The 12,249-nt window shown below is 35.2% G+C and overlaps 1 protein-coding gene across 5 annotated transcripts in view; it reads left to right on the forward strand.

Moving 5' to 3' along the window:
• The window catches only part of POLK (DNA polymerase kappa), a 33,915-nt gene that overhangs the window by 8,165 nt on the left and 13,501 nt on the right, over nt 1-12,249 (forward strand). For 4 of the 5 annotated variants that reach the window (XM_027781513.2, XM_027781510.2, XM_005233784.4 and 1 more), the window contains 5 exons: nt 1,338-1,513; nt 3,967-4,086; nt 9,504-9,656; nt 10,041-10,172; nt 11,831-11,984. In XM_027781513.2, coding sequence (XP_027637314.1) covers nt 1,376-1,513; nt 3,967-4,086; nt 9,504-9,656; nt 10,041-10,172; nt 11,831-11,984 — 697 coding nt within the window. In that variant the 5' untranslated portion in view covers nt 1,338-1,375. Of the gene's footprint in view, nt 1-1,337; nt 1,514-3,964; nt 4,087-4,464; nt 7,534-9,503; nt 9,657-10,040; nt 10,173-11,830; nt 11,985-12,249 lie in introns of those variants that run through there. The other variant, XM_055790861.1, reaches the window with a different exon arrangement.

The raw sequence follows: 12,249 nt of genomic DNA on the forward strand, positions 1-12,249 counted from the left end.
TATGAACACTGACACCATTAATTTTAAAAAGTCACCCGTGTCGTTCTTTGATAGCAAAAAATAAATCTCAAAATGCAAAGATACATAATGACCTTCTTCAGTTTGGTTACTAATGAGGCCAACTGAAGTCCCAGAGTTGGAAAGCCGCATTTAAAGGAAAAACGTAACAAACCTAATTTGTGTAATTTGTGGTTATTTAATAGAGCAGTTGTACGTGCCTGAAAGGGTGTGGCTTCTCCAAGCAGGAAGGCCTGCCATTACAGGGAGAAGCTTGAAGGGGGAGTTTAGGAGTAAATCTGCTTCCCTCTTGTAAGTAAAGCTGAAGTGGTTTATGAGTCAGCAACTTGGGGTAGAAAGAAATCATTTCTGTATGCTTTTCCAGTAACAAATACATGTTAAGTATATGCCAGTATCACGCTTGGATTCTGCTTGTTTTAATCTTGCAAAAATAAGGCCACAGAGGGTAAAATTTGATTTCTTTAGTTTTTTAAGATCAATTTCATAACTAGACAATTTACCACATCATTAAAGCCTGTTGAAGGATTCAGGTATTTAATTCCGTAAGCCACAAGGGAAGATATTAGAAGTTCACATGTGAGAAGTACCTGCATGTGTAAGAAATCACTTAGGGAAGTAATTGAGTAGTAAAGGCTTGGTGTAAGTTCCAGTAGTTGCATACCATGGCTCCACAAATTAATGGAAAAAAAGAATGCTTGAATTTTACCCTGAATTAAACAGTAGGGTTTTGTTCAAAAGTTTTAATAGAAGCCATCTGTTTCTAAACTATGAGATTTAACACAAACAAAAGTTATGAATCTGAGCTAGAAATTACTGAGAATGATTCTATGGCTTGTCTCCAGCAGGAACGAGGAGTGAATGAATGGTATTCTGCAATGTAAAAAAAATTTTTTTTTAAATTTAATAATCTAGTGAGCAGTATTTTGTTTTTAAGGCAGTATTGTTTCATGACACAGGGTAATGTACAGGCCTAAATCTCATGTGCATGTGTACAGTACTAGCCTTTACCTGTAGTTGGTGGTGCTCAAGTATTTCTGTAAGGGAGCTTTCAAAAGTGTATGTTTTTAAGTTAATTGAATAGTAAAGTCTTGCTGTCTCCAAACACTGGTAGAGTTATAGATGGCTTTGTGTGGTGAGTGTGGCACATCAGCCACTTCACAGGAATACAAGTCTTCATATTTGTCATATGTGTATTGTTTTCTGAGTAGTATGAAATACTTACTCAATAAACACAGCAAATTAATTCCATAAATGTTGGTTTGTATTGTTCAGCTGGCATTTAGAAACAAATATATGATTTTAATTCTTTTTTTTTCCAGATATTAAGTTTTAATAGGGGTACTTGTTTTCAAGTACTATGGATGACATGAAGAAAGTTGGTAACAGCTCTTGCAGTGATGGAGTTCTACTTAGAATGGGCCTCAATGATAACAAAGCTGGAATGCAAGGTTTGGATAAAGACAAAATTAATAAAATCATCATGGAAACTACCAAGGTTGGTTTGATTACTCTTTTTCTGGTGCTTTATCTGTTGTCCAGTATCATAAGGCCCTCTTTTTCCTTTCCCAAATTTTGTCCCTCATGTATGTAAGTGTAGGGCATCTTTCTTCTAAAAAGAAATGCATGGGTGGTGAGGAAGGGGAGGACTGTAGTTTAGGGTACCTTAGGGTACTGTTGGATTCATCCACAGGGACATGGAGGAATCCTGAGGTGCTCCCTTTTTGCCCGAAGCAGTACGTAAATACGACACGGCACTGTCCAGAAGTAATTGTGAAGGTTTCAGCTTCCTTAGGCCTATTGTTTTGCCCTGTTGTTTTCCCCCTTTTCATTCCTTTTGCCTGCCCCATCATTAATCAGCCAAGCAGATCTACCCCAGTTGCTCACCTTCCTGTAACTGATGATTTTGATGTATTCAGGTTTTTCTAGTACTTTCAGTGGAATTTCTTTGGCTTACTGCCTGTCTTCTGGACTGTCTTCTCAGTATTGAAGAGAGGTGGCCCGTAGTGTGCTGCTTTGTACCAAAGATCCATAGAGGACCACACAAACCTACAAAGCATTGAAATATTAGTTCTCTTGTTATTGGAGAGTCTTCACATGGAACTTGGGGATAGAATTCACATAGAATATGGGGATAACACTTCATTTGAGCAGCTCTCAGTTTTCTTACTTTTTCTTGCATAAATGTGTATTTCATTTGGTGTTGCTATGGCCCTAGGTTATGTGCTTGGTATCTTGCTCATGAATTCTGTGTTGACTACTGTTGCTCTGTAGTAAACTGCCTGAGAGGCGGTGGGAGAGTAGAAAACTGCATACAGCTTATTTTGCAAATGTTTTCTGCTTGCGTTTTACTTTGATGATACTTTATATGTTACCAGGCCCTTTACTAACTAGGTGTTTCATCTGCTTATTCTGTTCACTCTTGAAAACTTAGTGCTTTGTCAGACATATCTCTAATAATGATACTTGGATAAATTATTTTTCAGATCAGTTACTAATTCACTCCCTGGTATGGAATAGAATGAACTGTAAAACAGACTTCAAAATTGATATACTGGCATCTGTGTATTAGAACATACTTCTGTCAAAAAAAGCAAAGAGAACATAAATACCAGCTATAGCTCAAGAAATCTGAAGAGAAGCATTGATTCTTTTTCTTAGCTTTTTCTTTAGTCTTCAAAATATACCTACAAACACTACCCACAATTGTATTACAACAAGATTGTATAGTGTTTCAACTCTGAAGTACTGCAAGAGAAGTAAAAAATCTCACAGCTTAATAACAATGTTGAGTATTGAGTTGTTTTCCACACTAACAGTTTGGTACTTTTTTCAGTGAGTCTCAACAAGTCCTGTTTGATTGCAGAGAGGAGAAAGATTAAATGCATGCCTAATATTAAAAGAAAACACCCCCTAATTTCTTCAGATTAGAGATTTCTTTTAAGCAATGAGACATGACATATTAAAGTCTTGCCATTCATCCTATTGTTATTATAAAAGTGGGTATTTTAGCTTTTTATACAAATGCCTGATTTTTATTTTACTATGACTGAATTCTTGAGATCAGTGTCAGTTCGATAGGCAGAGGTTTTGACCTAAAATCTTTTCCACTTTTGCAAATTTTATCAGGTGGTTCAATAAAATACATTACTGCTTCCTGCAAATGTTATTTCTCTTGTAAGCTAAGCAAATGTTGCAAGAAAAATATTTTAGTACCTGGTTTTGAATTTCCCTCTTTTCATTTTCATCATATTTGCCATTTTTTCTTTCTTATGAGTCAGGAAGGGAAGTCACATTATATGTTCTCTCACAGTTGTCTTTTTTTCATTCCATGTTTTCATTACATCTCCTTTTATTCACTCCTTTTCTTGAAGGAGCAATTACATACTTTAGAACAAGAGGTCTTTTTTACACCCTTTTGCATTTCATTATCCTCTTACACATAGCTTCTAATTCTGCTATGTTTTTCAAGATTAAATGGCCAATGAAATACTCAACATTGTAAGTGGATCTGACTTTTACAATGTCATTGTTTATTTCCATGTAGATTCAGCTATGTGGGAGTCTGGTAAAATGCTTAAATCCGTTGGTTTTTTTTAGAGTTTTGTACTTCATATCTTGGAGGTATTGCAAAGAACAGTTCGACTTTTATCTGCTGTTTTGGAATTTTGCTTGTCAAGTGTTAGAATGACTAAACATAGCAAGTTCTCAAATAGTCCCTTATACTCATCTGAGTATAGGGGATCCGAGAAGGAGAAATATATTTGTGTCACTTGAGGAGAGAGATGTAAAGAACCACTGGTCTTTTTTGTGTGTTACTTCTGTGAAAATCCAAAGTATGCCTTAGAAGCTGTTACTGTGTTTTTAAGTTTTATGTATTTAAAGAACAAATGTCAGAGTTTATAGGAGAAGACAAATAGAAACTTTAATGGTTTTGCAATTTTCTTCCAGGGTTCCAGATTTTATGAAAATGAACTTAAAAAAGATCAACAAGTTAACCAACGAATTGAAAAAATGATGCAGCTAAAAGAGAAAATTACAGCACAACAGCTCTTGAAAGCACAGTGGCAGGTACTAATCTTTGAAGACTTCTGGAGTAAATGTTGAATGGTATTGGTGTGTTGTGGTTTATTGCATTAAATTCTGGTGATAGGCACAGTGTTAACTATAATTTTGATGTGAGTCATGCCAGTAAAAGTGCACCATGTTTTGATGATGTGTTCTTAATAAAAACTTCATAGAAGAATAGAATGTAAAATGAGTCCGAAATGCTCTCCAAGTGAGCAAAATGAAGCAAAATAATTCTTGTTCTTTTAAGTCTGATCAGTTTAAAGGGATATCATTATGGTCTATGTAAAAATTTTGTTAAATACCTTATTTACAAGTTTCATATCAGTCTTGAGTTAATGTTTTTCTGATATATGTATATTTGTGTTCAATGGCCTGCAGTGGGATGAGAGGGATCACAGTTGTCAACTCTTCTGGATATAAATTATTCCTTATTTATGATATTTAATGAAAAAAATCATCATGGCAAGCAGTCACAAGAAGTACAAGTGTCCTGAACAAGAAAGATGAAGAGGCAATTTGTCTTCTCAAACGCTAAATAATAGTATCCAAAGTATTATTGCGTATGAAAGGTGGCTAAAAGAACGGCACCGAGGCTGCACAGTAAACATTAAATGCAACAGAATTAAAGTTGCTTGTGGGAGCTTAATTACTTTTCTTTTTCTTTTGTGCTGTGTTTCAGTCTTTTAATTACATGACCGATTGCTCTTTTTCCCTAATAGATTTCCTGCTTCATTCAGCGCACAGTGCAGACAGTGTTCACTGAATGGGCAATTATTCAGTACTTACTGTTGTCCTCATTGTTCAGTGGGTGGCCCCAAGCTTTATTTGTTGTACAGAGGTCTAATCCAGCTTTGAATGCAGAATTACAGACTTCCTCATAGCCTTTTCTAGGTCGTATACCACTTGGTGTGAATTCTTTAAATTATTCTTGCAATACTTCAGCAAAGTGATATTTTTGTTTTGTAGATTGGGAGCTGAAGCACATGAAGATAAACAAACACATCCATTAATTTTCAATGCTATTGTGAGGGCTATAGATCCTGAGCTTTGGTGTGCAACCTCTTTTTGTTCATTGCAGATTTGCAAATCACTTCGGTAAATTATATGCCAGTGTCTCAAATTTGTGCCCAGAAAAGCTTGCAATTACCGAGTACCTCTGAAAAGTTTGTTATAAACCTGTGTGCCTCAACTGCTTTTAGTTAGTTGTTAACATGATTTAGTTATATCTCTGCTTGTCTGGTTTTGGGTTTTTTTAGTTTTCTAAAGGGTAGCTTTTATGTAATTTAATTATTAAAAAATACTTCCATTTCTATTATTTCTTCACCACGGAACTTTACATTTTACAGAGAACAGTCTTGTTATGAATGACATGAGTGAATTACATCCTATAATCCTATATATATATATATATATGATTATTTCCTATAATTATATCCTATAATCCTTTTATAGATCCTATAAAATTAGTGTATGGTTATGTAATTAAAGAACATATAGTGCATATCATGAAATAGTAATTTTAATTGCTTTGACTACCCTCATGCTGTCTTTTTCTGAACTTGATTCTTTGATCTTTTCTTTGCGTGAAAATTGCTTTCTATAGAAGAAAAAAGAAACTTAAGTAGCAGTTGTTACTATTTCCAATGGAGTAACTGTTAAGTCAGCTGACACTGCGTGAGAACTGTCATTAGAGGGAGATAACATGCACACTTTTTTGCTAGCTTATTTTAGGTCTTTGCTGCTATAAAAACTTCTCAGAATCTTGGATTTTGGTTCTACCCTTTGTATGCAGATAAGCTCTGGTTCATGGTTGTTGTTGCCCTCATTTCTTCATCACAAGTTTTGACTCTTTTACTCTGTCCTCTCCGTTCTTATGACTGATTCTATCCTGAATTTTCCTTTTCTTGTCCCGCATCCCCGGATCACCATCAGCCTTCTTTCCAAAGCAGTCCTTGTCTGTGCCCTCAGAGTCCCCGTTGAAGTCCCACATCTCCTGGCCCAGCCAGTCTTTTTCTGCCTGTGTCTGATATTCTAAATGTCTCCCCCTTTTCCTGTCACTTACTTGCCAGCTACTCTTCCCAGACCATTATCTGCTTTGGAAGTCTTGTTTGTCCTGTTCAGTGTTCTTAGTATGTGCAGTGTGTTGTTTAATAAGTTCCTCTAGGCCTTCGGATATGGATATGGTCAGCTCTCGTTATCTTCTTTCTTCCTTTATCATTGTGGTCTATCAAGTTCTTTAACTTTTTAGTACTACCTTCTGATACAGTATGAGAGAATTTGTTCTGAAATTTATAAGTGGGAGGTACTCCAGAATTACAAAGATAGCCATTTATCTACTTCTGTGAATGCTGCAAGTTCTCATCTGCAGATCAATTTTTGTTTGTAGGATGGTTAGAAGCTCAGATACGGCTTCCTAAGCTGGCAGTTGATGTAAGTGCTGCAATGTAAAAACAAACAAAAAGGTCCCCACTTACTGGATTTCATGGACAAAACCCTGGTTTCATGGTGGAAACAGTAATATAAATAAAATGCAGAATCTGCAATGTAATGCTGTCTTTCTCACTGCTAGAGTGTGTGTATGCCAAGGAATTAGTGAGGGTTTTTGTCATATTTTTGCAGTTTTCCTTAGAGGGCTTTTTTTGCAGAAACGCATTTAGCAGTATGGATTTTGCAAATATGGGAGATTAAAAGGTACTTGTAAATTTTCTTAAAACTGCTATTTCTGTGTACAAATATTTCTTTGGTTGTTTGCTTGGGGGTTTTGTTATATTTAAAAAATACTTCTAAATGTGCAAGATAGTTTTAACTTTTTCCTAATGAATGTCATTGTTGTCATTTAAGGGAATTTATATACTGTACAGTATCATGTAATACTTAATTTTTGAAAACTTTTGTGTAACAGAGTTAGACTATACTAACAACCTAGAGTGGAATTACCTGAAAATGATCAGTAGTTAATAATACTTTAAAATTATCCAGCTGCTACCAGATTTGCAAGCTGCTGTACTGATGTTTGCTATTTTTATTGATGTGGGTTTTATCCCAGGCTTTTATTCTGTAAATAGTTACTATTGTGTTAAAATAGTATCACTGTTTGTTATCTCTTCATCTTGTCAGATGCTTTTACAAATATAAAAGATTTTGAATAATCTTATCTGTCTTACTTTGGCAAAGCAATTTAAGGTAGAAAATTTGAATTTTGCATCGTGGAATAAGAAAGAAAAAAGTTTTACCCTTTACATTGTTTGAAAGTCATGATAAGCAAAATTAAACTTCTGATTACAATTTGTACTTTTTAGGGTGTTTTTTTAAAAACTTTTAGAGATAAACTTAGTATCTCTTTTTATCTTCAAAGGAAAATTGAAAGCAGCTTTTTAAAACTTGTCACCCTGGCTTGCCTCTAAGGAACTATTCCATAACTTTCCATGTGTTACTAAGGAAACACGTGTAGGTGCCCAGGATTCTCTGAGTACATCTGGATGTGTTTTGTTTTGGCATATTACTTTTATCTGTTGCTTTTGCTGAAGAGTTATCTTTTTGTATTTCTGATTAATGTAATTTTACTTCATTCTTTAGATGCTTTTCTAACATAATACTTAATGATCAGCTAACATACGCATTTGGGGAGAAAAAGCAAAGAGAAGCTTGTTATAAATGTGATAAATTGCAATACAGGAGTTATGTAACTGGAGGAGCAATTGACAGTGTTAATTAATTAAGCAATTTGAATTTGAGAGTAACCTGAAAATTATCTGTAAAGTATCATTTAAAGTAAGGATGCTTTTTATGATTATAGTGTGACTTGAAACCCTGCTGAATTAGTAGCATAATGAAAATAATGTAAATTCCCCACTTTTATTTGTGGTTGTTGTTTGAATGGCTTTCCCCTTGTGCTTTTAATTTATCTAAACTAGTTTTCTCAACCTCGGAGCATACTGTGCTCTTCTGTATGGAATAACCTAGTTCGAGGGCCCTTTTATCCCTCAGATCAACTTGGAACAAAACAGAGAAGAGACTTTGTAAATCATTACTCAGCAATTTAGTTAGAATATTCATAGTCACTTGCCTTGGTTCAAGTGTTTTCAGCTCCAAAAATGGGGTTTTGGATAAGACTTGTGGTTTTTATTAAGCAGCTCTGTTGAGGGGAAAAAAGAGAGAAACTGCCTTCATCTCAGGACCATAAAGCCATTGCAATCAATCCAGAGATAATTCTGTAATGGAACCTTGATGTCATTAATGTGTTTGTGTGTCCTTGTGCTTGCAAGCATTTCGTTTTTGCTACTTGCATATCTTGAGCTCTGTTATGCCTATTTGTTGGGGGTTTTTCTTGTGTTTTGTAAACAGAACTCAGTATAGTCATTAGTGTGGTTAGATAATCACAGTTTTACAGCACTTCCTTTTTTTTTATTCTTTTTTTTCTCCTCTCACTTTTAGAATGATGTGTGATAGTGCCAACATAGTCATCTTAAATTAGACCTTAAAAATTGCCTGTCAAATGATGCACTGATGCTTCTGGTGACACAGTTCGTTTATAGTTGAAAGACATTTCAGAAACGAGCACATGATCTGCAAGTCTTTTGGTAAAAGAATGCAAGCAAATTAAGCACAATTGAAGTATTTAATAGAGAGGTCTGTGTGTTTGGCCTCTGCCTCGAGATACCGTGGAGCTGGTGAAGCAGGGGGTGCTGCTACCTGTCTACTAGTAGAGGATGCTACTTTAACTCTTGGAGTGAAATGCACTTTCTGTGTGCTTTTCTGTAAAAGTCACCTTGCAGTTTTGCTAGCAATCCAGCCTTATGTGGTATGGATTCCTATAACAAATGTTAAGGAACTTTACGAAGGGATTAACAGCTTGCTTAGGAGTAAATGAGCCTGTTTGTTTGAGGCCTGATCTCAGACAGGACGAGACAAACGGATCTGCCCTGTGAGCTGTTGGTTCTCAGTTGTCTAGGGCAACTTTCTGAAGTGTGATGGTTTTGTTTAAGAGTGTTGGAAATTCTCCAATAGCAGGGTTTAAGTCTTTTTTAAAGAAAAAAGCTGGAAAAAATGCATCACAGTAGCTAAAGCTGCATATTCAATGGTCTTACAAAGTTTCTGTCTGAATGAGGTGATGTATCTTCCCCCCACCCCCCCTTCCCAGCATAGATGGAGTTTTGTTGTTTGTTGGGTTGGGGTTTTTTTCATTGGGTTTTTGGTTGAGGTTTTCATGTACCTTTTGCTGAAGGGGTCTTGTCTCTGAGAGCAAGTTTCATCAGAAATTTAGGTGAGTTTTTTGGTGGTGCTTGTTTGATGGGGTTTAGTTTTGGTTTGGAGGTTTTTTTATTTGTTTCCAGGTGCATCTGAATTTTTAGGGTCATATGTACTGTGGCACTGCTGCCAGGTTAATAGTTTTTCAGTTACTGGTTTATTCTGTTCAGGTGGACAAACTTGTGATGGAACTAGAACAGAGCCGTAACCTGAGCAGTACGATTGTACACATTGACATGGATGCCTTCTACGCAGCTGTGGAAATAAGAGACAATCCAGAGCTGAAGGAAAAGCCTATAGCAGTGGGATCAATGAGTATGTTGGTAAGGCTGAATGTCAAAGCTAATACAGAAATCAATTACATGCATCTGAAGCCTAATAAAATCATACAAAATTAGCATAATGTAACAACACTGTTCTGTAGAGAATTTTTATAAGTGTAGAAAAAAATAACAAAAATAATAGAGGAAAAATCTGTCTAAGACTAGATTCTGTAAGATGTAATTTATTTTTCTGTAGAAAGAGTACCGATGAAAGTTTGAAGGATGTAAATAGATTGAAAGGGGGGGTGGGGGAGGTATGCATATAAATTGTCAACCTTGTCAGTCATTTCTGTGTGAAGATACATGATTAGAACTTTATTATTTAACACTGAACTTCAAAAAAACTTGATTAATGAATATTAAACTTATTTAATCTTTCCTAAGTCCACCTCAAATTACCACGCTAGGAGATTTGGTGTACGTGCAGCCATGCCTGGATTTATTGCTAAAAAGCTATGTCCACATCTAACTATAGTACCATTAAACTTCGAAAAATACAGCAAAGTGAGTAAAGAGGTAAGTCTGAAAGTGCTTTCTAACTGAAAGTCAGTGAACTTGGTCAATGACTATCAATACATCAGTTCTAGATAATATGAAAAATGGTAGTTTAAATATTAGACTCTTCAGTGAGTTGAACATGAATTTGAACATAAATTAAACAAAACATGGGTGCTTTTGGGCAAGGAGATGAAAATGTATTGCATTCACCCATCTTGCCACTTCAATGAAGTCAGTAGTGATGCTGATAGACATTTTCAAAACTGTGTAGTGAGCTAGTGATAACCCTTGAGCCTTATTATTCTTAAAACTCGAAAACCATGGAACATAATCTAATTACTAGGATGCTGCAAGTACATAGGAAACTTGAAGATAATAATTTCATGTAATATATAGTCATCATTTTGAATGCCAATTACTGGAGAGAGAAGCAAAGGGCATTAGTGAGCTCTGAATGCAGATTCATTTGTTTTAAAAGAAGGGACTTCAAACGAAGATCAAAAAGTAGGGAGAAAGAAATCACGTTTTGCTTTCAAGAAAGTCAGGGGAAATACACTATCCAAAATCCTGTTTAAAAAATAAATTAAAAAAAAAAGGCCTTTTGTAGGTCTTAAATCAAACTAGTGTGTGGCACAAGTCTCCTGACTTCAATAGAATTATGCCCAAATTTATTCATTCATTCATTTATTTTTATGAAGCCTCAATCTCTTTACATAAATAAAGCAACCTAATTACTAATTTTGATGTTGATTTTTCTCACTTCTGTTGTGAAAAAGCATATATAAATACGAGTATTTCAGAATGACTTTGAACTTGTTAAGGATCTTGGATTTCATGATAAGTATTTCATTTTTTGTTTAACGGGGTAAAGTACTGAAGGTTCAAGTTGATTTGCGTTTTTAGTTACGTTTTTCTATTGGAATTTGGATTGAAAATACTTAAATTTATTTCATTTTGTCATTAAAAGTTGAGCAGTGAATCCTGTCTTTAATCAGTTTCAGAAGGATGAACTGCATGTGAACAAATGTTGTGATATCTAAGAATCTGACCAAACTGGTGGAGAAAACATGACACAGTCAAATTTTCCTCCTTGTTTAAAAATAAAGAGAGAGGGGAAAAAAGAGGACAAAAGGTAGAGATTTTATTTTGACAATTTCATTTACTATATTGCCTTTTGGGAAGATGCACTTATCACGAAAGATTTTTCTAACAGGTTTTGCCTGTGACATTAACCAGTGCAATTGGCTGTAACTTCAGTTTAAATGTAATTTAAAACTTAGTTGTGGTTTTTTTTAACTTTGCATATGTAATATCTGACACACAGCGCACAGAAAGCTCTGTGCTTTGTTGAGTTCCCAGGTCCCTGAAGTTTTATTCAGGTGGTTGCTGCAGTGTCTGTGACCCTAGTGTCTGTGAAGTCCTTATACACTGATATTAATGCCCTCTACGGTAAGATACACGGCTCAAAATTGGTTTAATTCTCTACTTACTATCTTGCTACTTGTGAGAGCAGTACTATAGTTTTCCAATATCAATAGATAATTTGTTTTATAAGTATCTTTAATACTGATTGGTCATCTTGAAGTTTCAGAGTATGTTTGCTCACCTCACAATTGTGCGTCATGATCTGCTTTTAAAGCAGCAAGGCTTTAAACTTTCACTGTTTGTTTATCAAGGTTAGAGAAATACTGGCTGAATATGATCCCAATTTTATGCCTGTGGGTCTAGATGAAGCCTACCTGAACATAGCAGAGCACTTGGAGGAAAGGCTGAACTGGCCTGAAGAGAAGAGAAGATTCTTTTTTAATACAGAAAGCACTGCAGAAAAAGGTAAGCAAATTACTGTCTTTATGTGGTCACCTGACACTGAGGGGACTTAAGTCTTTGTGTAGTTTGTCCTCCCGTATATTCTTTTATCTCCAATTTGTTAGTTTACAGGCTAACTTTCTCTGCTACACACCAGTGCAGAAAAGGTATGCTGCTAATGATTTGGGCTTGGAGGATTTTTTTTTGAGTAAAATGTGTGAAAAGTGATACTAGGTTTATTAAACCATGTGGTGTGTTTTAGGTGTGTATTTTTTCTTTACAATTCAAC

Source organism: Falco peregrinus, chromosome Z, assembly GCF_023634155.1.
Source record: "Falco peregrinus isolate bFalPer1 chromosome Z, bFalPer1.pri, whole genome shotgun sequence".
NCBI lineage: Eukaryota > Metazoa > Chordata > Aves > Falconiformes > Falconidae > Falco > Falco peregrinus.